We start from the raw sequence: 27,582 nt of genomic DNA on the forward strand, positions 1-27,582 counted from the left end.
TGTAAGTCTTATGTTTGACCCATTGAATTTTAGCATGCACCTAAATCTTTTTTTATACATACTTTTTGATTACCAAAACTAATTTTGACTCATCCCTCGTTTATTAAAAAAAAAAAAAAAGTGCTTACAGTACAGTTACAGTAAGGCATTTACAGTACAATAGATGTGAATGGAGCGAGGCCATAAACGCTAAAATACACTCTTTTAAAAGTATAGCCACAAGTTGTAAATATTTTATGTGTTAACTTAATTTAATATATCTGTGTAAAGTAACAGTATATCCAATATATCCAATATTACAACTTAAAAAAACCTGTAAGATAAAACTTACAAATAAAAGTTTAGAAAGTGATTTTGTCAAACAAAAAACGTTAGCACGTGTAATGTTTACGTCTTGTGGATATATTATAAAACCGTGTGTATTTACATTTTTATCGACCTGCCCCATTCACTTCCATTATTTTCCATGATTCTTTTTTTAAGAAATGAGGGATGAGTCAAAAGAATTTTCTTTTAGTAATCAACATTATGCCACAAATGCCATTGATTGAGCTTAACATGTATTAAACCTGGAACATTCCTTTCACATACAACCCTGGAAATATACTTGCAGTGTAAATTTAAACTGGCTACTTAACTAGTTTATACTGTTATTTCTGATACTTCATAATTCTGTTCTTAATATATTGAAACTCCATTTGAGTGTCAGTCCATAGTAATGATAACCTTTGCCTAAACTGGGGTGTGTTTGTAAGTTGTAAGCCATTTAGTGGTACGGATTGAACATTTTTATTATTGCTACCTTATGTTGGAGGACAGAACTGTACTTTGTAATAAACTATACTGAAAAACCTATGTGCTTTTTCTTACTGTAAGCGAGGAGACCATTACTACTGTGGTGAAAAACACTCGTATGAAACGGCATGCATCCCCACGAGCATCCCCCATGGGAGCTTTCCGCTCCGAGACATCAACACCTGAACCACCCAGACAGAGACGAACACTGTCCAGGAAGACTGTACCAACACTGTACATTCCAGAGCCCGAAGGTGCCACAGCTAGGAACCCTAGATGGGTTGAAGTCGAGGAGACAATCGAGTATAAAGTGAACAAATCACCCAAGTTACCAAGGAGAAGAGGCATTTCCCCATGCAAATTGGCACCACCTGGCAACCCAAACACCAATAACTCCAACAATAAGTTAGTGGAGACACCACCAATGGGTGCTGTGACTTTAGAAGCTTCTGCTGGTACAGATGAAGAGGATAATGCACAGAATGTGTCTGAAGGAACATCAGGGGTCGACAATATGCTGACAACTGGAGAAATTAGTGACCCATGTGTCTCGGTTGATTCGGATCTGGATGGTGACGATGAAGGAACCATTGTCTTGGAACCAGAAGATGACGATGCTGAACTTGGTGCTCGAGACTGCAAAAAAATAACTTGTGGAAATCCAATTCTCACTCTTGAAGACCTTGAGGATTATGTCCCCCAGGAAGGTGAAACTTTTGCCAGCAGCAAAGTCCAGCACGCCACTGTTGAAACACCTTGCGAGATTTCCGTCTTGCAGAGAGAAATTAATGAATCTGTCATTGGCAAACCCATCTTGTTGAACGTCGGGCGTCCTGTGGCACCCGCAAAACCACGCATGGGCTTCTTCAGCTCCTTCAAGGAGCATGTTTTCAACATGTTTGCGGCAGGAACCTCGGCAAACACCAGCTCTCGGTCAAGTCAAGAGAAGGCCACACCCATTCATGTGACAAGCGAACCTGCATCCAACTATTCACACCATGCCAGAGCCGAAGGGCTCAACAGCTTTGCCAGGCTTGAGGTACAACCAACGTATTGTTCCGAGGTCCAGAGAGGAAAAGAGGGAGGTCTGCAGAGCTTCAAAACGCAGGTTTCTGCACAAACTCGCAGCTACACGGCAACCGGACAAGTCACTCTTCAGATCCCAAAGAGGAACCTATTTGAAAAGCATTAACCGGGGAGGAATTCAATGAAAACCACTCAGGAGGGATTCTTCTCTATAGTTTGCAAACTCTGGACATACATTTGCCCTAGTCTTAAATGGGAAAACCTCTGTAAAATCTTGTCTGGCAGGATACTTCAATAGCAAGGCTTCTGCTACCAGCAGGTCATTCCATGTTGGGGCAACTCTTTTTCAAAAGATTCAATTGCCATATTGAATGAATGAATCAGACATACCATCTGAATGTGTGAATATGGACAGAACAGCTGTCTTTTTGTGTTAAGGACATACTGTATAAACTCCTAAAGCCGATACACACTGTACAATAAAGTCTCAATATTTTGGGTAAAAGCCATGGCAAACTGTGTGATACACATCACAGCTAAGACTTTGGTCCCAATCGTCCCAACTGACAGCACTGACTGGGTGTTATACGTCATCTTACCAACTGCTACGCAAAATTTCTAACACTGCAAGAATTTTGTGAGAGGCTAAGATTTATTGCATTTGCCGCCAGTAAATATGTCACACTGGGCGATCAAAGACTGCCGATTTTGCCTTATGAGACTTCTTTTACGATCCCCAAAAATTTTACCTAAAATCGTTCTGCGTGAACCAGGCTTAAGAAATACTCTACGAAATACAGGGGTATCTTTGAAGTTCTAAAGAACTGCCACAGTCAGTGTAACTATTTTGCATTCTAGCAATAGACTGTGGTATATCTGAATGTTTTAAATGTACTGTATAGAATTAGCATACCTCAACAATATCCGTGTATATACAGTACAATATGAGAGTATTTTTTCAACTATATATGAACTCAACTTTCTCTGTTGTGTTTAATACACATAAACCAAGAAGCTGATTGCTGTGAGCTGTTGTTTGGTGTAATACACTGTGGATTGTTTAATCTAATGCTATTGTGGACAATGTGCCAAACTCTAGGAGCTTGGACATGTCATCTTGCACTGAAGACATGGTTCAACATGTATTCAGCATTTTAGTTTTAATCTAAGCACGTGTTTTAATGTGAATGTATGGGGTTTTGTAGTCTGACAAAGAATATTTGCAGGAGATTAACTTGAGAACCATGTAACACAAAATCTGTTTTATGACTTTAGAAGATTTATTTAAAAAAGTATTTCTTGTGCAACATGACTTTAAGCACATAGCATTTACAAGTGTATAAAGGTTTTGGAGATGTAGTTTACTGGAGTAATAACTCATATATTGTAATTGTGTTTGAACTTAAAAATACACATTTTGTGTCAACCAAAATGTAAGTGTGTAACATAATTTGACTGAACTCGACTGAAAAGTTTTGGTAAAAGCAAAATAAATTAGGACTGCCAAGGGTGTTCAGATGAATAGGAAAAACAACTTTATTTAATATAAATAAAATGAATGTCTTGGTAAAGATCAGCACTTGAAGTCCTGATGTTGTTGATATATGAAACAGTATATTTGAAACATGTGTACTATAAATCAGTTTACATTTTTTAATTGTTCAAATATAAACTGATATCACTGAGAATACTGATTTTGAAGCAATTAATAATCTCTCAATTTACTAGCAATTTTCTAATGATTATTAGAAGAGATCTGCTTTTTGTGTAAGGTGAAAATTGTGGGACACACACAGTTGCTTTCAATATTGCACTCTCATTTATTCATTTCACTCCAGACATGCTTGCCTACGTGTGTAAGTACACATCTTCACTGTATACATACAAAGGTATGTATACACCAACACACACACACACATAATTAAACATGTAGAATTGTACATATATATTTATATAGACCTATAAATTTACATGTACGCACATTTATAAAAGAGTGCACACAATGCACTCCTGCACACACGCACTCACACACACAACACATACAAATGTCATGCGTCTGTGGCTCAATGTTGTTTGTAATCTGTACGTGTACACGCACGCACTCACAGACACAAACGTGAATATATAATCGCAGCCATACTTCATATCCAAAAAGGTTCCTTTGAAAACAACTCCAGGTTGTGATTTTGGACACTTCAACTTTTTTTTGATTTTCGTTTTTTAAAGCTGAGAATTCAAATTAAACAGAAAACAAGAAGAAAGGCATGGTGCCGTTTTGTCTCATCATAACCTCAGGTAAGGGGTCAATTTGCATAATGTATACAGGTCTTTAGGATTTTTCGTTGCTATATATATATATATATATATATATATATATATATATATATATATATATATATTTTTTTTTTAACAAAGAACTTTTTTCTTTTTATATTAATAAAGCAGATAAACAAACAAATAACCGAACGGAAAAGAAACGGAACTCTACAGAGTAAGTCCCCATCCACAGTCCATTCTGCCAACAGGGGTGACATCAAGCTGTACAGCGCAGTCAAAAACATATGTCTCAGCTTCATTTACAGGTACAGCCATAATCAAGGCACAAAGATCTACAAGTAGATTTTTTACTCTCTTTCGATAAAGTTGTACAAAATAATATAACATTTTATAGTCTGTACAGAAAAGCAAAACAACCCTTGCACAGTCTGTACAAGTTAAGAAACTAAAATAAGAAATGGGGTCTCGATAGACAAGTGTGTGGACAGTTGAGAAGGACTTTTGTCTTTAAGTGGCCAGACTGCGGCTCTAATAATGTTCCAAGAGCCCCACCTCCTCATTATGAAGGCTCCGCCCCCTTATGTATTAAAGAGGAGCCACCCTCCTCCTCTCATCCCGCCCGCATCCTTAATTGGGAGATAAATTCATGTGATGCTACATTGTGTATCCATCTTCAGAAAGCAAAAAAAGTCAATCAAAACCTGATGAAAAAGTGCATTACTTCACGCCGTTGTCTTGTTCTCCTTTTCCCAGTGTACGACAAGACCCCCCCTCCCCACCAACCCACCATGGGCGCTCTTCAGTGTTCAGACAGAAAGCAGCAGAGAGCCCTAGAGGTCAGAAGGTCAAGGTTCGGGTGCGAGACTAGGGCTCCTGGAGGTCACAAGGTGATGCAATCTTCATAAACTGGCAGATGCCAGCACATATATGCACAACCAGATCATTTTAATTTTAATAAAACATAAGGAGGTAGCCAGAGGCTTCATTGAATGGCAAAAATTAAAAGGCAATCAAAAACCAATTCATGAAATAAAAACATGGGGGGAAAAACCCAGTGACACTCCTAGTCATCCACCCAACTGCCCCAAATAATGACATAACAAAAAAATGAACAAAGACAGAAGGGTGGTCTTCCAAACGTCAGTAGTATCTTTCGTCTGCGTTTTTGGCCTCGTTTCGGGGTGTGGACAGGGCAGGGGGAGTTTGGAGACAGGTTTATAAAAAGGGAGCACATGGTCACCGGCTATTCGAGGTGAGATCACAAGAGTTCGTACTGCCGCAGGTGCATTCTCTGGATGATGTCTCGACAGTCGTTGAAGACCCGCCGGATGTTTTCTGTGTCCACTGCACATGTAAAATGGGGGTAACAGTAGTGACGGCCATCTCCGCTTTCTGTACTGATCCTCTGTAAAAAGAGAGGCAAAAAGTGAAAACCAAATATTAATTTAAGATATGTTCAGAGAGAAAAAAGCTGTTATAAAACAACAACAACAACAACAACAACAACAGACCCCCCATTAGAATCAAGTTTATTTTGTTGCTCAATATAATGTGGAAGGATACAAAATCGAAAACATCATAAAACAAAATTGGGACAATATACAGAGGAATCCTATGTTAAAGGGATAGTTCATCCAAAAATGAAAATTCTCTCATCATTTACTGTCCCTCATGCCATCCCAGATGTGTAAGGCTTTCTTTCTTCAGCAGAACACAAATGAAGATTTTTAGAAGAATATCTCAGCCCTGTAGGTTCTCACAATGCAAGTGAATGGTGGCCAGATCTCTGAAGCTCCAAAAATCAAATAAAGTCTGTATAAAAGTAATTCATAATAGGTTTTTACTATAAATCTCCACTTTCACTTTCTTCTACTTTTATTTTTGGCGGTTCAAATTCTTTGTGCATATCATCACCTACTGGGCAGGTAGGAGAATTTATTGTAAAAAATGACAAACTTTGATCTGTTTCTCACCCACACCTATCATATCGCTTCAGAAGACATGGATTAAATCACTGGAGTCATATGGATTTCCTTTTTGGAGCTTCAAAGTTCTGGTCACCATTCACTTGCATTGTATGAACCTACAGAGCTGAGATATTCTTCTAAAAATCTTCGTTTGTGTTCAGCAGAAGAAGAAAGTCATAAACATCTGGGATGGCATGAGGGTGAGTAAATGATGAGAGAATTTTCATTTTTGGGTGAACTATCCCTTTAAGCAAAGTTTTTTAGTTTTAGACGTGCACCCACTTTTCAATGATTTGGCTCAGGCAGCTGATCGGTATGTATCCATGTGGACACTTCAATCACTGCCCTTATGTTTTGAAAACAAAAAAGTTTCCTCGATGTGCACAAACAAGTTACTTATAAAATGAGACACTTTGTCAGTTGCAGTGCTGCTTGTCTAATATGAAGATTACAATGTGGAAAATGTGAAGCTTTTTATATTGAATACACAAAGTGACATTTTAAAGATCGATTAAAGGTGCACTCAGTAATTCTAATCCAACACACGTTTTGTCAAATTCTGCAAATATCTCCTCACAGTCTGCTAGCTGTCCATTCTGTGGGTGGGCTGAAAAAAATCTAGTATTTGTACACAGCCCTGGCTCTGAAAATGGGACAAAAACAAAGTGGAACGGACTGATCAACACAACACTACTCCAGCCAATCAGCAACAGGGGGTGGTTCTTGCACGTGCACAGGATGGGGGGAGTTGGGGGTTAGAGCAAGAGGGAAATTCATTATAAGAGCGACGTCAAATCTGGCTAATGCAAACTTTCTAAACTCTAAGGAGGACAAAGGCTGAGAAACAGACTAGAGAAAAAAGTCAGATGAATATAAACTAAAAAAGAAGGATTATGATAAATTGAGGGCAGAGCTTCCAAAGGAGCGCTGAATGTAGGGGTGTGTTTGTTTTGGAAGTTCGAATATCAACAGTGTTTCTCAGGAAACGCAATCAGATTGGCAAATGAAATGTATCCAATGGTGGTACATTATTAAGAGACGGGACATGGTGGAGCCAAATCGCTTAAATCAATCGTAATCAAAATAGTGAAAGAAAATAAATGGGGGTGGAGACAGATTAAAACATTTGCTACAAATAGAATTGTTTTGGATTTATCTGGCCGGGATTAAACGGCAAACTGGATTTAACACCGTTTTTTTATACTAACTACAGTACATGAGATATGCTGCTTATGATAGCCTTGTTTTTCAGCATGTCATATTTATTGTTGATTTGTGCAGTATATTCTGATTGCTTTCATGGTTTATTGTCATTTATTTCGGTGGTTTAATTTGTTCATTATTTTCAGCTGTTTTGTCTATGTATTGTGTATTCTATTTGATCATGTTTTTGTACTTGACATATGTTTTTATCTGTCTGGTTGAGTTGGGTGGAATTTAGTTTAGTGGGCGTCCACATGTTCATACTGATTGACTGATTGAATAATTGAAGCTTATTGGATTCTTGCTATGCTGGGGAAAATTGCGGCACTGGTGTTTGTTCCTGTATACCCCAATGAAGGCCAATAAACTTTGGCTTTTAATGCGTTTGCTCCATTAAAATACAGGCTTTTTACAATTAGACAAACAGAGTGCCTTGCGTGTTTTTCTATGTTAAGTTACCTAATAATTTTACCCATTTAAGATATAAACAAATATTTTATTAGCACTTCACAATATTCAATAACAACTCTTTTGCAGTCTGTAATAGCTGTTATGTATACATTTTTATTCTGCATAGTATTCATAAATAATATGTACATTTATTCTGTATATTATTCTCTATAAATTAATTTACTTAACATTTTAATGGTTTGTCTTCATTTAAAGGAGATTGTACTCACATAAAGCAATTTCTAGGTTACGATATTTATATATACATATAGACACACACACACATATACATACATATATATACATACATAGACACACACACACACATATACAGGTGCATCTCAATAAATTAGAATGTCGTGGAAAAGTTCATTTATTTCAGTAATTCAACTCAAATTGTGAAACTCGTGTATTAAATAAATTCAATGCACACAGACTGAAGTAGTTTAAGTCTTTGGTTCTTTTAATTGTGATGATTTTGGCTCACATTTAACAAAAACCCACCAATTCACTATCTCAAAAAATTAGAATACATCATAAGACCAATAAAAAAAACATTTTTAGTGAATTGTTGGCCTTCTGGAAAGTATGTTCATTTACTGTATATGTACTCAATACTTGGTAGGGGCAACTTTTGCTTTAATTACTGCCTCAATTCGGCGTGGCATGGAGGTGATCAGTTTGTGGCACTGCTGAGGTGGTATGGAAGCCCAGGTTTCTTTGACAGTGGCCTTCAGCTCATCTGCATTTTTTGGTCTCTTGTTTCTCATTTTCCTCTTGACAATACCCCATAGATTCTCTATGGGGTTCAGGTCTGGTGAGTTTGCTGGCCAGTCAAGCACACCAACACCATGGTCATTTAACCAACTTTTGGTGCTTTTGGCAGTGTGGGCAGGTGCCAAATCCTGCTGGAAAATGAAATCAGCATCTTTAAAAAGCTGGTCAGCAGAAGGAAGCCTGAAGTGCTCCAAAATTTCTTGGTAAACGGGTGCAGTGACTTTGGTTTTCAAAAAACACAATGGACCAACACCAGCAGATGACATTGCACCCCAAATCATCACAGACTGTGGAAACTTAACACTGGACTTCAAGCAACTTGGGCTATGAGCTTCTCCACCCTTCCTCCAGACTCTAGGACCTTGGTTTCCAAATGAAATACAAAACTTGCTCTCATCTGAAAAGAGGACTTTGGACCACTGGGCAACAGTCCAGTTCTTCTTCTCCTTAGCCCAGGTAAGACGCCTCTGACGTTGTCTGTGGTTCAGGAGTGGCTTAACAAGAGGAATACGACAACTGTAGCCAAATTCCTTGACACATCTGTGTGTGGTGGCTCTTGATGCCTTGACCGCAGCCTCAGTCCATTCCTTGTGAAGTTCACCCAAATTCTTGAATCGATTTTGCTTGACAATCATAAGGCTGCGGTTCTCTCGGTTGGTTGTGCATCTTTTTCTTCCACACTTTTTCCTTCCACTCAACTTTCTGTTAACATGCTTGGATACAGCACTCTGTGAACAGCCAGCTTCTTTGGCAATGAATGTTTGTGGCTTACCCTCCTTGTGAAGGGTGTCAATGATTGTCTTCTGGACAACTGTCAGATCAGCAGTCTTCCCCATGATTGTGTAACCTAGTGAACCAAACTGAGAGACCATTTTGAAGGCTCAGGAAACCTTTGCAGGTGTTTTGAGTTGATTAGCTGATTGGCATGTCACCATATTCTAATTTTTTGAGATAGTGAATTGGTGGGTTTTTGTTAAATGTGAGCCAAAATCATCACAATTAAAAGAACCAAAGACTTAAACTACTTCAGTCTGTGTGCATTGAATTTATTTAATACACGAGTTTCACAATTTGAGTTGAATTACTGAAATAAACTTTTCCATGACATTCTAATTTATTGAGATGCACCTGTACATACATATATATATATATATATATATATATTTATATTTATTTATTTATTTATTTATTTCTAGCTGGGCATAAATAGAAAACTTAATGTCTATTTACTATAGACATTTGCATAACTTCTGTATGAATTTGAATATTTTATTAATCTCCATGATTTTTCCAGGCCTGAAAACTGCAATGTTAAAATTCCCTGTTTTTTTCCATTACTGTGGGAACGCTGATAGTACAAAATGACCAAAAAAAAAAAAAAAAAAACTAACCAGAAACTCGTCGCGAATGAAAAACTTGGCTCTTGTCACTCTGAGGTCTTCTCCAGGTTCTGGAGTTACTGAAATAGAAAATATAAATACTGATAAATACAAACAGTGTTGATCCATCTGATCAGTTCTAGTGTTCCATCAAATGTGTTACTTACTAAATTAATGCAAGCATTATCTGCCATAATCTAAAGCTTTAGCATTTTAGTGTTTAAAAATTAGAGGAACGGGTGTCCCGTTGCAATCACAAGATTGACACGGTCACCTTTACAAAAATGTAACACTTAACAAATAATCTTTAGCAGTCTGCAATCTTAAAGCAATAGTTCACCCAAAAATGACAATTCCATCATTATTTACCATCATTTCGCTCCAAACCCATATGACTTTCTTTCTTATGCAGAACACAAAAAGAATAATTTTTCATGAATATCCCAGTCCGTCTATTCAATACAATGGCATTTGATAGAGACTCACTTTAAAGCTTAAAAAAAAAGACCCAAAAGTGTCATAAAAGTAATCCATGTGGCTTGTGTATCATATTCCAAGTCTTCTGAAGGCATGCAATAGATTTTGGTGAGAAACAGCCTGAAATTTTAGTCATTTTTCTGTGAAAACCTTAATGTCTGTTGCACAAGTGCATGAGAGGAACTCATTCACAGTGGCATGCATGTTCACGCAAGAACTTGAGATATGTTAGTGCTAAACAACACAAGTTCTTTCATGAACACACAAGCCACTGTGAACAAGTTTCTCTCACAACGCTTGTGAATGCGCAATAGCCAGTTAAGATTTTCACACACACACACAAAATACTTAAATTTCAGGCTCTAAAGAATTGTAATTTTTTGGGTGAACTATTCTTTTAAAGATGTCAGCATAGTGAGAACTCTCTACCTTTGTCTGGTAAGGTGTAACGAGCATATTCAGGGAAATAATCTTCGATTTTGGATTTTCCAGCTAATACTTTCTCTGCCAGCATGTCCTGTTTGTTGAGGAACAATATGACAGAAATCGTCCTTAACCATCTGTAGACAAACAGAGAACAATATAGACAGAAATCAGGGTCAATAACGCTTTCACTAAAAGCATGTTGCATATACTAGAAGCACATTTGTAAATACTGGTGTTGAATAACATGGATAGATATGGACAGTTTCCAAGAAACATCTGCCATGAATTAGAGTGTGTATGTCTAATATGATGAAGAGAATGAGTTAAGAGAACGCATCACCTGTTGTTCCAGATACTGCGAAAAAGATCAAGTGCTTCCCGTAGCCTGTTTGTGTTGTTGTCTTCCCTTATGACCATGTTATAGCTGCTGCTCGCTACTACAAAGATGATCGCTGTGACGTCTGTGGAAAAAAAACAGCAAATCAGCACCAAGCACGTCTATTTCAAAAAAACATTTTTTAAAACCTTTACATTTTATATAAACTAATACATCTAAAAGTATTTAAACACCGCAAGACAATATATACACATATCAATTAATCCAGGTACTTAAGGTGAAATTGTTAAATATGAATGTTTAACATATGTGTTCATGTCCACTCACAAGCATAAACATCCACACTTCAATGCAAATTCCTATAAGACACACAAACACACTGAATATACCATTAAAACACTGAATCCATTTTCTCCTTTCATCTCTCTGACCTCCCACATCAAACATACTGGAAAAAAAAAGAGAGACATAAAATGAGGTTGTAGGATGTCTCCCTCTAGTGGATATATGGAGACATGACGCTGCTAAACACAGCACTCAAGTTTTAAAATAATGGCAAGTTGTGGTTATTGTGGTTATTTCCATTTTTAAAGAGATCCAAAGTACAATCAAAAAATAAAATTTTACTAAATAGCTACTAAAAAGTAAATGGGCTCACTGAAAGTTGACTTTGTCTACTTGAAATCGTGTTTCAAAAATCCCTGATGTTAACACTCTGCAGCGAAGCAAATCCTGAAAGAAAAAAACAGATGTGTGTAAGGGGGAAAAAAACAAGCTGTTTGGTTTTTGGAGCAAATTGGCTAAATGTTAAGTTTCTCTCATAAAAAGAGTTACAATGAAGGTAAATGAAAGGAATAGTTCACCCAAACATGAAACTTCTCATTATTCACTCAACCTCATGCCATCCCAGATGTTTGACTTTTTCTTCTGCTGAACACAAAGATTTTCATAAGAATATCTCAGCTCTGTAGGTCCATACAATGCAAGTGAATGGTGCCCAGAACTTTGAAGCTCCATAAAGGACATAAAAGCAATCCATGCGACTAGTGGTTTAATCCATGTCTTCTGAAGAGATATGATAGGTGTGGACAAGATCAATATTTAAATCCTTTTTAACAATAAATTCTCCTCCCTGCCCAGTATGTGGCGATATGCACAAAGAATTAGAACTGGCAAAAATAAAAGAATGTGAAAGTGGAGATTTAAGGCCAAAGTATACTTCGGGAGTCCACGTTGCGGATTGCTTCGCACATAGTATGTGTGACGCAAATTGCATCATCAGCACAGCCTAGATTTTCTTGACCCGCGCACGCGTCCTCGGCAGTGTGCGTAGCTGACGCATGCACCTGTTATTGACTGTACTAAAAGAGTATCACAAAGAAGTTGAAGTGAGCATGCGTCGAATGTGTTTGTATTCGCTCGCGGTCAGAAGAGTATACTCAAAGGCAACGCTGTTGACCAGGCGCGAGCCGATCCGGAATGCGCAAAAACAAAGTATACCTGGGCCTTTATAGTAAAATAAAAATTGACTTAAATATTGATCTGTTTCTCTTCCACACCTACCATATTGCTTCTAAAGACATGGATTTAACCACTGGAATATTTTATGCTGCATTTATATGCGCTTTGGGCCAAAAAAAGTTCTGGCCACCATTCACTTGCATTGTATGGACCTACAGAGCTGAGAAATACTTCTAAAAGCTTTATTTGTGTTCTGCAGAAGAAAAAATCATGCACAACTGGGATGACATGAGGCTGAGTAAATGATGAGAGCATTTTCATTTTTGGGGGAACTATCCCTTTAAGTAAACATGAGGTAAAATAAAGACTTTTTTTAGTGCTCCATCTAGTGTCCTATCTAGAAATTAACATTTTGTACTGGAAAATCTTGAAAATGCTCAAACTTTGGTTGTGTTACCTGATCTGTTGGAGTATAGTCACTTTGTCTTACTGCGTCGATACGGTCAAGAAAACTGTAAAGACAAATACAAAGAAAATATGTAAATTGTAAGTTTTTCATAAAAATTATTATAAATTTTTTTGACAAAGCTAATGCATTTACAATATATTTTTCACTACGTAATATCAATACCGATTTGGTTTTATTTGTATATATTATTACATTTGGTATTAGTAACACTATCAAATAATAACTGGCCAATAGTACTTTGTCCAGTTGGCTGATTTACAGAAGTACTTTCATCATCTCAGTCAAAATAAAAGTGGTAAAATGTATTAAGAAAATCCACTTGTATTTTAAAAATGTCTTGACACAATTTATACTTATATATACTCTCAATGGAAATGAATGGGAACTGAACCCCTGAAAACATCCCTACAGCAAGTATGCTGCTTAAGTATGCTAGATAACAAGCCCATCTCTTTCTCCTCACTTTCCTGTAGAAAGGCAGAATTACTCCAAGACTCTGTGACCATCATGTGATTTTAGTGCTATCAGCACTCACAGAAACAAATATAGACGTATCCCAGAAACTTGTGACAAGACAATCTATATCGGCACTGGCATGAAAAAAAAAGAAAGAAAAAAAGATAAAGAGATAGAGGAAAATGAATTTGTGTTCAGATGTACACTATGTATAAAAGACTTGATAAACATTTGTTTTGATAACTTTACTCATTTTGCAGTTAATATAATCATAGTCACATTTCAGTATTTCAGTATTTATAATAAATAATATTACAGAACAATAAATAATGATTAATGAAGGTCACATGACCAAAATGTTGCATTTCAATAAATACTGGACTTCTTGCAAGCTTTTTCGGCAATGCTTTACAATAAAGTTCTAATGCATTAGGTACACTGAAAAAAAACTATTTGCTCAACAACCATAACGTATAAAAATAAATAGCTTCTACTCAGAAATGTACATATTTTACACATTAAAAAATTTAGCTTAACTTAATTTTCATTAACGAATTAAGGCGAGTTACATAAAGTTAATGGATATTCATGAGTTCCTTGAACTTTATCTTAGAAATCCATAAAATTAAGATTTTAAGTACTACTAACTCAAACAATCAAGTACAGAACTGAGGTTGTGGGGAATACCCATCAGCCCTTGTGCTTCAATAATTTAAGCATGTTTGTTTGTCCAAAAGGAACTTATGTGAGCATTTAATTATTTGTTATTAAGCATTCATAGATATTTTAGCTATTTTTAGTATTATTAATGTTGTTTTACTGTAATTAGTTGTACCATTATGGTGATTAGTGTTCCATAAGTGGTCAACTTGGATCCTGTTCAAGCTGTGTAATTTATTCTTGCGCATGTGAAGGTGCGTAGCTGAAGTGCAGCTTTATCTGCAATTATTTGTGGAATCAAGTTTAATGACTGACCTCAGTTATTATTTTATTTAGAGCAAAGTAAATTAAGTAGAACAATGATGCAAGTGTTAATTTGTAACAACTTGCTATTAGTTGCTAAATCTTATTCCAGTGACATACATTAAGGAAATAAAGTTAAATTAACTGATACATGTGTGTATATTTAACAAAGGTTTTCTTGAAAAAAGTTGTGCTGACATAAAATGACCACATAAATTGAATTTACTTCAAATACATATGTAGCATTTTTGCATCACGCTTTAAGTAGGTGTGGGCGATATACCGGTAGACATTTTGGATTATTGTCTCGATCGCGGTTAAGCAAAATATATATATATATATATATATATATATAAAAACACAGTTTATACATATTTTACTTGTGTATTATTTCCTTTGTTGCACTGCTTTGAGAAGATGTTGAGTTTCTTGAGGAAAGTTTATAATAATAATACTAGTCAACAACGGGGGCCTGGGTAGCTCAGTGGTAAAATACGCTGGCTACCACCCCTGGAGTTCGCTAGCTCGCTAGTTTGAATCCCAGGGCATGCTGAGTGACTCCAGCCAGGTCTCCTAAGCAACCAAATTGGCCCGGTTGCTAGGGAGGGTAGAATCACATGGGGTAAACTCCTCGTGATCGCTATAATGTGGTTCGTTCTCGGTGGGACGCGTGGTGAGTTGAGCGTGGTTGCCGCGGTGGATGGCGTGAATCCTCCACACGTGCTATGTCTCTGTGGCAATGCACTCAACAAGCCACGTGATACGATGCGCGGGTTGACAGTCTCAGACGCGGAGGCAACTGGGATTCGTCCTCCGCCACCCGGATTGAGGCAAATCACTACACGACCACGAGGACTTAAAAGCACATTGGGAATTGGGCATTCCAAATTGGGAGAAAAAAGGGAAAATAAATAAAATAAATAAAAAATAATACTAGTCAACAACATCAGACTGAAATGTGGCATAATGTGAAATTTAGCATTATGATAAGGTTTATTTAAAAACAAATCGAGTTTATTATTATTCTTTTTTTTTATTTTTTATTTGACTATGTTTGTCAAGTTCCAAATAAAATAGAAAATTATATAAGAGAAGGCAGATTACATTTATTAAGTATTTTATTCATTGACAGGATTATTTTTAAAAACAGACATTACAATATGTTTATTTAATATATAAGCCCATTTTTATTGAATTTTTTTTTTTTTAGACAAATTTAACTACATCATTTTCTTGATATAAAATTACTCATATCATGATATAATATTTTGGTCATATCGCCCACCCCCAATCTTAGGTAAATCTCATTTGTTCAGTGTATCATGAACTAACAATTACAAATAATTTTACAGCATTTATTAATTTTAATGTTAACATATGAAAATAAAATTGTTCATTGTTAGATCATGTTAGTTCATGATGTGTTAACTAAACATATGCTAATACTTTTTTAGATTATATGTTGTATATGTTGTAATTGACTTTAAACGAGATTAATAAGTGCAGCAAAAGTATTGTTCCTTGTTAGTTTATGTAAACTGATGTCTTGTAGTGTTACTGCTTTTTCCTTCCAATTTTTTCTTCTCTCTTCATAGTATTTCAGAACTTACATCAACAGACTTTGCATTTAATAAGCAAAACATGTAAAATTTGCATTCTGAAAATACTCCTCACAAACTTCTGGCTATGTGGTTGTTCCAGAGTATAAAAGTTTTCAGAGGTAGTGATGTCACCTCATGTGCTCTTCTGATAGTTGGCTTGATTATATGTGGGCATGGTGGTAAAATGAAAAGATCCAAACCGATTATCCAGATATTTGCCACCAAATGTACAGAGGGGGTCCAAAAGTCTGAAATCACTTGTGAAAACGCTTCTATTCTGCATTTTTCCAATACAATATTTTTTTCTCTCATTACAAATGATATTATCAGCCAACAGTTTGAATGAAAATCTAAAAAGAAAAATGCACATGAATATAAGAATTTCTTATTATCTGGTATGTCCTCTTGTGTTTCAGTGGAAGCAAGGAAATCAGACCTTCTGTACACAGGAGTAAATAGTCAATTCAGTGTCGCAGATTTGCTTACATTTGATCAGTGACCTAAAAAGTGCAGAATCTAAAACATTTCTTCCTTATTTTACATTCTTAGTCCCGAATTTCAGGTAAATCCTAAAATGTGGTTATTTCCAGGTTTGAATTAAATTTCGAATTCCAGATTTCAGTGTGGTCTCAGACTTTTGGACCCCACTGTATGTACCCTTGTTGTTCGATTCACTGTATAAACGTCTCTAACCTGTAATCAAAAACAAACACGCACTTGCATTTCCACTGATGACCTCCAGAGAGCGCATTGTCTGCTCAGCTATTGTAAACCACCTTGAGTTGTGAAGATTTTCTCCCTGTGATCTGTACTCACAAAGTAACCACAGCTCTATCTACAACACTGTTAACACCGCTCATCTCTCTCAGTATCTTTTTCCTATTGTGAGATCTCTTTAAACTCTTGCTCTAAAACAACAGCACCCATACATCTTAATGACTATAAGACGGAGTCTTTATCAGCATTGGACAGTTGTGAGACGTGTGTTCATGTGTAGGAGAAGAACAGAGCATGTGAATAAAATGCACAAGGAACAGGATGTCTTTCAGCCAACAACAACATGCACAGTATGTGTAATGACAAGATGTACATGCCAAATCCCAACCTCAATGTTGTGCCGTTCTGTACATACAAAATGTTTTAACGTAGGATCAATGTTAACACGAAGGTCATGATGTACCAAAGAACTTGAGTGCAATTACTTAAAATGACTTAATTTACAGTTACTTAAAAATAAATGCAAAATTCATGCTAACAATAAGGCACGTACAACGGAAGTAAATGGGGCCAGTCTGTAAATGTAAAAATACATGCCGTTTCAAAAGTATAGCCACTGCCACAAGATGTAAACATGACACGTTAACATGATTTTAGTGTGATAAATAGATTACCCGGATTACAGAATTTATTAGTGTTTTGTCATCATGACAAAGAAGTTGTAATATTGGATAGCTTTAGGCTATAACTTAAAAGACATAAGGTTAATAAGTGATTTTATCCAACTAAAATCATGTTATGTAAACGTCTTGTTGCTGTACTTTTGAAACAGTGTGTATTGTAATGTTTATGGACTAGCCCCATTCAATTCCATTGTAAGTAACTTTTTTTAATGAAGGAGGGATGAATTGAACAAATTTTTTTGTGGTAATCAACATTATGCAATATGAATGTTGTTGTTGAGGGCTGGCAAAATCCTACCACCACCTCCTCGCGGTGCCGGCTGATAGCAAGGATCTTAAAGACCCTTGAGAAACGGTGGACGTCCTCGATGGCAGGCAGAGCGACATGTTGGTTGAGGCATCTTTCTAGTCGCATCTATGGAAAATGTCTTACCGAAAATTGGATCACCGTACTAGGGCGTCCCCCGAAAAAGCGACACGTGCCGCCCCCGCCCGAACAACGTAAGAAATCTTCTAGGGCTACCTGCTTAAGGATGGAGCAGGCCAAAGAAGCTAGTCCAACAACAAGGACAACAAAGACTACAACAACTACTACGACGACTCGCCACGATAAACATCGGAACACTCACAGGCCGCCATCATGAGTTAGCCAATGCACTGAAGAACAGGCAGGTTCACATTGCATGCGTCCAAGAGACGAAGTGGACAGGATCGAAGGTGAAGGAGATTGGTGAAGGGTATAAATCTACAACAGCATCAGCTCAACAAGAAATGGTGTGGCAGTCATGGTCAGTCAACGCTTCCTTGACAAGATCATTAACATCAGCAGAGTGTCTGACCGGCTTATTTCCATCAAGATCAAATCGAAATTAACAACTGCCCAAGTCATCTCATGCTATACGCCGCAGACTGGATGTACAGACAACGAGAAGGAAGATTTCTGGGAGAGCCTCGATGTGCACCTACGGACGATTGAGTCCATCATCCTGGGAGGTGATCTGAATGGTCATGTCGGATCGAAGGGGCAGGGATACGCGCAGTGCCACGGAGGGCAAGGACTCGGCATGCGAAATGCCGATGGGTGCTGCATACCGGACTGCGCCGAAGCCCCAACCTAGCCATGACTAACACATATTTCAAGAAAAGACCAACGCACCTGGCCACCTACACCAGCAGTGGCCACGCGACTCAGATCGACTACTGGATTGCCGGTGGCAAGACCTGAAGTGGGTGACTAACACCAAAGTGATCTCGTAAGACAGCGTCGCCCCCCCAGCACCGACTCCTTGTGCTGGGCATTCAAATGGATCAGCTGCAGTGGGCGAAAACACCAACAACTGGCCCCAAATGGATTAAGTGGTGGAAAATTAACATACACAAGAATGAACTGACAGCCACATCGGCCAGCTTCGCAGTGAATTCTGATCAAATGGTGGAGGCTATGTGGAACGAAGCTGTGGAGACAATACATCGGGTGGCAGTGGAAACTATGGGAAGGACAAAGCCAGGCCAAAAATTAATTGACAAGCAAACGTGGTGGTGGAAAGAAGTGCAACAGGCAATTAAGGAAAAGAAGCAGGCATTCAAGACCTGGTGGAGTACATGGCTCAGTGTCGACCTGGACCGATACGATTGCTGAAATTGGCAGCAAAATGGGCAGTGGCCGCCACAAAGAGCCGCCACTACCAGGACCTGTATGCCCAGCTGGACATGCCAGAAGGGGCAAACAATATATCACCGTTTGACTCAAGACATCGGCCACGTCATGCAAGTCAGGGGGGCTGATAATCAGATCTTGGGAGACCCACCAGCTATCTTGCATCAATGGTCTGACTACTTTGCCAGCATATGCAATGAAGAATTGCCACACCAGTCAATAACAAGCCCTTAGCATACCTTTGGACTCACTCTGCTGATTACAATCAAGGAAGTGAAGAAGGCAATTAAGAAGATGCAGAATGGAAAGGCGGCTGGCCCTGATGATTTACCGGCCAAGATCTGGAAGATGCTTGGAGAGCGTGGAGCAGAATTTCTCGCCGCACTCTTCAACCAAGTCACAGCCATGAATAAGCCTCCCCGTGCCTGGATGACCAGCACGACTGCACCGATTTGAAAAGGAAAGGCGGATGTCAGCGAGTGTATCAACTACCGCCTAATTCGGGTGTTATGCCACACGATTAAGATATTTGAGTGAGTGCTGGACCAACGCCTCCGAAACATTGTTGCCATCACGCCTAATCAGTGCAGTTTTGTCAAAGAATGCGGCACCACGGATGCCATCCATGCCACCCGGTTTCTGATGGAGAAGCACCGGGAGAAGAACAAGACAGTGCACATGGCGTTTCTAGATCTAGAAAAAGCTTTTGATCGGGTCCCACACAACCTCATCTGGCAAGCGCTGCGATCCCATGGTGTCCCAGAAGTGTATGTGAGTTGGTCCCAACTTCTTTACCGTAACGTCATAAGCGTTCGATGTCCAGCCAGGATTTCACCACCTTTTGAAATCACTGTCAGTGTCCACCAAGGATCAGTCCTCTCGCCCCTACTGTTTATCCTCTGCATGGATACGGCGACGGCTGACCTGAAATTACCGCTCTCCTGGACACTCCTGTATGCAGACGACGTGGTGCTTTCACAAGAGACCCTCTCTGCGCTTCAACACCATGCGCAGAATTGGAAAGATCGGCTTAGTGAGAACGGAATGCGGCTCAACGTCCAAAAGACTGAGTATTTGGTGTGCGGCCCTCAAACCAATGCCACTGTCAGCATCGACGGACAGGATTTGAAGAAGACCACCCAGTTCAAATACCTCGGGTCCCTGGTCGCATCAGATGGCGACACCATTCTTGATGCCACCATTCTTGACGCCCGGGCAAGAATCAACACAGCATGGTTCAAGTGGAGACAGGTCACCGGGGTCCTCTGTGATGAGAAGATGCCCGAATACCTCAAGGTGAAAATTTATAAGACCGAAGTGTGTCCAGTAGCCCTCTACGTGGCAGAGTGCTGGCCCACGACAAAGAAGCATGAGCAAGTCATCCACGCCATGGAGATGGAGATGCTCCGGTGGACATTCGGTTTGACCCCACTTGACCATGTAAAGAACGAGGACGTCTGATGAAGACTTGGAGTCGCCCCGATTGCGGAGAAGATCTGGAAGATCTGGATCTAGAAGGAGGGAAGCATGCCTCCGATGGTACGGTCATGTTATGCGCTGCGATGAGAACTCTGTGGCAAGAATGGCCCGTTTTGACCCAGGAGGCTGCCAACCACATGGAAGATCAAAGAAGCGGTGGCTGGACAGCGTTAAAGATGATATGCGGGCCATGGACCTCGCTCCAGAAGACACAAAGGATCAGGTAAAATGGAGAAGACATATTAGAACAGTGGACCCTGTGACACCACGGGATAAACACAAGGAAAGAGAGAGAATGTTGTTGTTGAGCTTAACTTGTTTTGAACTCAGAACATTTAAACTTCATTGTGGTGAAACCATGAATGGATTTGAAATGTAGCACAATTATATAAAATTATATAAAATACAGATAGACCAATTTTGGCAAGGCCAATTTTATTCACCATTTTGAGATGATCAATTTTGAGATGTACCATGTCTAGCCAATTAACAGGGGTGAATAACAGAAAAATCACAAAAATACTGACAATGTTTATGTGTGTATAATAATATATATATGATTATTAGAGCTGAGTTACCGTAGACTTTGTCAGTTCAAACAAGTTTGGTCATTCTCTGTTGACATCTCTCATCAACAAGGCATTTCCATCCATCACTGGATGTTTTTTGTTTTTGGCACCATTCGGAGTAAATTCTAGACACTGTTGTGCATGAAAATTCCAGGAGATCAGCAGATACAGAAATACTCAAACCAGCCCGTCTGACACCAACAATCATCCATGCGATTATCTAATCAGCCAATCGTGTGGCAACCATGCAGTGCATAAAACCATGCAGATACAGGTCAGGAGCTTCAATTAATGTTCACATCAACCATCAGAATGGGGAAAAAATGTGCTCAATGATTTGGACCGTGGCATGATTGTTGGTGCCAGATGGGCTGGTTTGAGGATTTGTGTAACTGCTGATCTCCTGGGATTTTCACGCACAACAGTGTCTTGAATATATCACAGATCCTCATATCTAATAATTGCCAAATTAAAATATATATATATATAAAATCTCATTTAATAATACAATATATAGTGTATATTGGTCAGCCACTAACATGGAACAAAATATTAGCTATTTTTATGACTATTTTAAACTAGTCTGTTTATTTCCATTTTTCATTTAATCTTCCTCGGTTGCCCTTATTCTGCAATAACATCCTTCACGCTGTTAATCCGATTCATCGTTTTGTTCTTTCTGAGTACCTTCTTGGGAATGTTCTGCACAAAAGATAAGATAATCAAGCCCAAATTGTACTAAACGACCACTGTGTACATTGTTTAGGAACAGGAGGTTGATTCAAGAGCACAAAACACAGGAAAATTGTACCTTAAGCCATTCTAAAACCAGTTAATCCAGTTCACACTGAACAATATGAGAATGTTTGACATGTGCTGGTGAGTTCAAAAGCCCAAGAGCTGCGGGTATGAAGGCTTTCTGGGTGTATCAAACATTAAAAGGATAGTTCACCCAAATATTACAATTCTGTCAACATTTATATTTGTGTGTTCCTTTTTATGTTGGGTTGGGTTGTGTTGTGCGACAGAATTTTCATATTTGGAGGAACTATCGCTTCATGGTAGAGGAAGCTTTTTGGACCTACTGTAATATTTCCTGTGTAATATACAAAACCTCTCCCATCACACAAGATTTAAAAAATTACAATCCTCGCCTCCCAATGCTATATTACTTTTACCACAAAAAAGAAAGTCATATAGGTTTGGAACAACAAGAGTGTGAGTAAATTAAAGAATTGTAATTTTTGGGTGAAATATAGTATCCCATTAAAGTTATGTTAAAGTTACATTGGCAAGGCAAGTAAAAATCTTTAAGACTTGAAGCTTAAAGTAACCTATATTTGTTAAAAAGACCTATTTGGCACAGTTTGTCCAATGAAAATCATAGTCACAAACCTGTATTTAATATAATGGCATTGCGATTTGAAAATCGGTTTCGGCGGTTTTGAGCATTTGTGCTGCGCCCATTCTATTTTTTGCTACATGCTGGCAAATTTATTCTAAATAGAATCCCAAAAGCTAAAAAAAGGAATTCCTAATCTGTTGCTATTTTTATCAACTGCACATGTGCGTGTTTGTGCATCTATGTGAGAAAAAAGGGAGAGAGAGCATGAGCCGCAGTATATTAGTGAATGTTTATCCCCTTTAAGCACTCATGAGGGTCTGTTATGAACCACACACACACACACACACAGGCCTTTTCTGCTTCTCACCTTCTCTCTCTGACCTTCCTTTGTTTACGCGCATTGCCGGGATACTCCCTTTGATTCGGCGGCGCGCACACACACGTGACGCCCTCCGCCAGTAAGTGCTCTGCAGTGCTGTGCTATAAATAGCTCAGCTTGCCCCGGCCGCTCTGTTCCTTTACATAAGCTCTGGCAGAGAGGGAAGGAGGAGGGCGGGGGGGTACAGACAGCCCAACCACAATCTCCATCCAGCCAGGCCTGCAGAGCTGCACACACAACTGGGATCTCTCGTGGTCAGACTGGTGCTTTCACTATTGCTTTATAATTGTCCTTTATCACAACAGTTTGATCTTGGTCTCACCAACACTATTCCATAGGGATGTGTGTTTGTGTGACATTGGAAGCTATTTTTCTATTTTTAACCTCAAAATAGACATAATTGACCATTGGTCAACTGGTGAGTCGCAACCCAAAAATGGGTCGCAAGTCTGTTCAGATTGGGTCGTGGACAGCAGGGAAAAGCAAGTAATGTAATGCAACTAACCATCTTTCACAGACAGGATAGCAAAATAAATAGGCTTATCAACTTTAAAAAGGGATGAGGAAACACTTGTCCGATCAAACACGTCAATATGTTGGCACAAATTCACTTGGCATTAGGCTGGTGTTGTTGTTTATGCATTTACAATTGTTATTGTCAATTAATTATATTCAGCCTGTCATGTTGTTATTTTCCTATGTTATACTGTTAGTATTTAAAAAAAAAAAAAAAAATGTATATGTTGAAATGTTACTTTCAACATATACAAATGTATTTTAAACTAAATGTTGTATATGTTAACAATGCATTACCAACTAACATGAAAAAAAAAAAGAGAGAGAAATTAACCAAGATTAATAAATGCACTAAAAATATTGGCTATATTGTTCGTTGTTCATGACTAATAATGCATTTACTAATGTTATAAAATAGAACAAGCTTGATTATGTGCGCTGTTGTGTTCCAAAATGTTTCAGACTATAATTTCATGACAACGCAAGTATGCGTTGCATTCTCAACGTTGCCACATGGGGCGCTTTAGCGGACATTAGTGTGAACTGTCCAATTCTGTGAGGAGTTCTCAAGTCAAGTCAACGACTGTCATGGCGGAGCAACAGTTTATAGGGAGTTATAGCAGCTTACCTGAATAAACGCACATCCAGTGTAATGGCACAGACTTTTGAAGGTACCTCTATCACCACCTTGAGTACTGAGGTTTGTTACAGAGTTAAGCAAAAACGTACGTTAAGCAAGTTCAACCAGACCGCACATTGGCAATGTGTTGGCCAAGTGCTCGCACCTGCGTAAGCGTACTTGTGTGAAGTACGTTTCTGGCCTAACAGTTCGCCGCAGGAGTTAAGACAGTTTACTAAAACAACCTGATCTCCAAGTAAAGTGATACTAAATGTTCAAAGTTAATCACGAACGTACAAACATTACTCGAAACATTTCAAAGTGGTTGCAATTATTTTTACCTGAAAGCTTTCTAAAATAAACACAAATATTATACACTCATGGATGAACCTGGATAATTGCAAAACATATTTGAGCAGACACTTATTTGAAGTTGTATAACAGAGGAATTCTCAGTATTGTAAAAGTATTCCATGAAGAACAAGCCTGTACTGAGAGCAGTTTGTCTGAGATTCTCCAGGCCTTTTCTGATGGAAACACAACAGTCGCCATTATGTGTCAGGCACTGCACTAGCTAGTGACGCTATCTGTGCCCTACAAACTGCTGACCAACTCCCATGACCTGCCCACTCTCTTCAGCTTTGCATACCTGACACACAGACACTGTTCTTCAGGATAAACGGTTGTACTGCTCTAACATATAGTCAACAGTAGATGACGTACAAACATCCGTGTAGAACGTCTCAATCTCCATAGCTAATAAAACTGACAACCTTTATAATATATGCATTTAGATTATAAATCTGTATGTATGAGAGTATTAGTTAGCACAAACTGATTCACAATTTGGGATGCACTGATACCACTTTTTATCTCCTGATCCAGTTCCGATACATGAACAATTGAGCATCTACATCTAAGATGTTGTTCGTGTTAGGGCTGCACAATTATGACAAAAATCATAATTGCAGATTATTTACTTTGATGTTGTAATTGCGATTATTAATTTAGATTCATTTAATTTACATTAAAATACTTAAATTGTTTGGGACAGCTGCATGCCATATTCTTTATGTGGGCTATGCATCAAACAATTTGAGAACTGTGTTCCTGAATTGCATTATTATTTTAAATTGCATGAAAAACATATTGTTATTCACTTTTTGAATAAATTTAGATAGTGAGCATTACTGATATGCCTTTAGACTAATTTAAACACAACTGATTTGCCTTTGCATTCATGCACACAATGGCCCAAAAATATATTTGTAAATAAAAAAATGTTGGTGCAATGGGAGTTCACCTAAATGTATGCTGTAATTGACATATTTCACGTTTATATAATTGCGAAAGCTGTAACTGTAATCTCGATTATTTTTTCAGATTAACTGTGCAGTCCTAGTTCATGTGTAGCGCTCACATATTGCGCCCCACTCTGAGAGCTGAAAACAGCAGCGCATCACGTGCCCAGCACATGCTATGTGTGCGTGTCAAAAAAGCGCCATGCATTCACTGAAACACGCTGCACATGCAGATTATATATTTACTAATTAAACATAGCCTTTTGCGATTCACACATCTGTCGTTTGTCTTCAAAAGACTGAATAAAATGCACGAGTCATATGGGCTACTTTAATGGTGCTTTTATGTTATTTTTGGAGCTTGACAGTAACGACCATGACTAACACACAGTATCGGATTTGGATCGGGCTCATCTGACCAATACCATATCTGGTTTAAAACGTCAGTATCGGAGACGATACCGATCCAGGTACCGGATCGGTGCATTCCTATACACAATTTTGTGCACCTGTTACAAAATAGGTATATGCAAAACTACATATTTTCTAAATCAACAAGTTGGTGAGTTGCAATACCAACAAGATGACTAATCGGTTTTAACTAGGACTGGGTAAAAATATAGATAATATATATAGATGTAAGCAAAATGGACAAATTCTGATTCATTTGGGTATATTTAAGTTATAATCAAATCGTATCAAAATCTGAATCGAAAGCTTGTAAATTGGAATCAAATCAAGTCTAGCGATACCTAGCCCTAAATTTAAGGAAGCTTTGTATAATTAGGCTGGTTTTGGGTTCACCTGACCCTGATCAAAAGTGTTTCTTAATGGGCATTTATATAAGACACATTCTTGCGTTCAAAAACAGCTGAATGGAGTGCAACGGATATGTAGTGGTTATTTCAAAGGGATGAACTTAATTTCACAACTTTTCCCCACAGTGTTTTACCATACAAACTGTCACTGTCACTAAAATATACATAATAAATAATAAAATAATATAAATAAACTAGTCAGCCTCACTAATCGATTAGTCGGTTGTTGGACGACTAGTTGACCATCGTGACTCAAACAACAAACACAAAAGTTTCCCACTAAATTTACACTTACGGTAAATAAATTCACCCCTGTGCAAATGTAAAGGTCCATGTGCATACAGCTATGTTTACTGAATTTGTTCCCTTCAGATTCCTATTAACACACAATAGCAGGCCGTATTTCAAACAAATATTACAGCTAATATAGATATTAATAGAGAATGACAGCGAGCTTTTGTCTAGCCCTAGTATAAAAAAATAAAAAAAGACACCTGTAACTCATGTTCCTGTACTTTAACTGGTAGAGCATGACACCAACAATGCCAAGGTCATGAGTTCAATTCCCAGACAACTCACATACCAATAAAATGTTCAGATGGAATGCACTATAAGTCACTTTGGTTAAAGCATCTACCAAATGCAGATTCCAGGTGGTACTCACTAATGCGCACAGTCGATTAGTTGATACTCGTTGGACCGCTCATAACACGCCTTAACCCCTTCATCGTCCCAAAGCTTCTTCGCGTGGTCGAAAAACTCCTGCAGAGGAAATTATAGAAATATTTACAAAAACACACCACTTGCATTTCTTACTGAAGAGTTTTTGCATACCAAAAACAAAAATCATATTCTCATGTTAGATTACAATAGCATTAGCAATCAACATTTTTTGGAATGATCTTCCTTATGGTTAGTACTTCATTTAAGTATATTTTCCAAAACAGTACTTGAACAGATAACTTACAAAACTCACAGCTACATTCATAAAATGTATTTCCGTTAAGCCTTTGGCTGTTCTGAAAATAAGCCAAATGATCACACTGGCCAGTCACTATGTATTCATTGCTGCTCTAAGCACATCTGATCTTATAAGCATTCAAACAGCTGTTTCTTTTCATAGATGGCTAACGATTTTACACAATGCTCTAAAACATTAATTGTAATTTTGCTTTAATAAATTAGCAATTGAAATTACTTTTCAAATTTCTGTACATCTCAGAACCATTTTAAGTTTACCAAAAATGGCAATTATAATGGCAAAGTTATTACATGTGCTAGAATATAATAATAATAATAATAATAATAATAATAACAATAGACCAAACAACAGAATGCAATAAAATGCCAAAAAAACAGACTCCAGTTTTTGAGTTTACAAAAGTTTTCAAAAACCATTTAAAACGGTAAATTATTACAGCATTTGGACTTTGGC

The 27,582-nt window shown here is 38.0% G+C and overlaps 1 protein-coding gene across 2 annotated transcripts in view; it reads right to left on the minus strand.

The window, feature by feature from the left end:
- Window positions 1-3,333: 3,333 nt before the first annotated feature.
- LOC127434434 (guanine nucleotide-binding protein G(olf) subunit alpha-like) overlaps window positions 3,334-27,582 on the minus strand; it is a 37,273-nt gene continuing 13,024 nt past the window's right edge. For both annotated transcript variants that reach the window (XM_051687190.1, XM_051687191.1), the window contains exons 5-12: window positions 26,812-26,909; window positions 13,033-13,087; window positions 11,773-11,846; window positions 11,504-11,562; window positions 11,118-11,238; window positions 10,781-10,911; window positions 9,887-9,954; window positions 3,334-5,503 (exon numbers count right to left, since the gene is read on the minus strand). In XM_051687190.1, the coding sequence (XP_051543150.1) occupies window positions 5,357-5,503; window positions 9,887-9,954; window positions 10,781-10,911; window positions 11,118-11,238; window positions 11,504-11,562; window positions 11,773-11,846; window positions 13,033-13,087; window positions 26,812-26,909 (753 nt within the window). In that variant the 3' untranslated portion in view covers window positions 3,334-5,356. The remainder of the gene's footprint in view (window positions 5,504-9,886; window positions 9,955-10,780; window positions 10,912-11,117; window positions 11,239-11,503; window positions 11,563-11,772; window positions 11,847-13,032; window positions 13,088-26,811; window positions 26,910-27,582) is intronic.

This window comes from Myxocyprinus asiaticus, chromosome 44, assembly GCF_019703515.2.
Source record: "Myxocyprinus asiaticus isolate MX2 ecotype Aquarium Trade chromosome 44, UBuf_Myxa_2, whole genome shotgun sequence".
NCBI lineage: Eukaryota > Metazoa > Chordata > Actinopteri > Cypriniformes > Catostomidae > Myxocyprinus > Myxocyprinus asiaticus.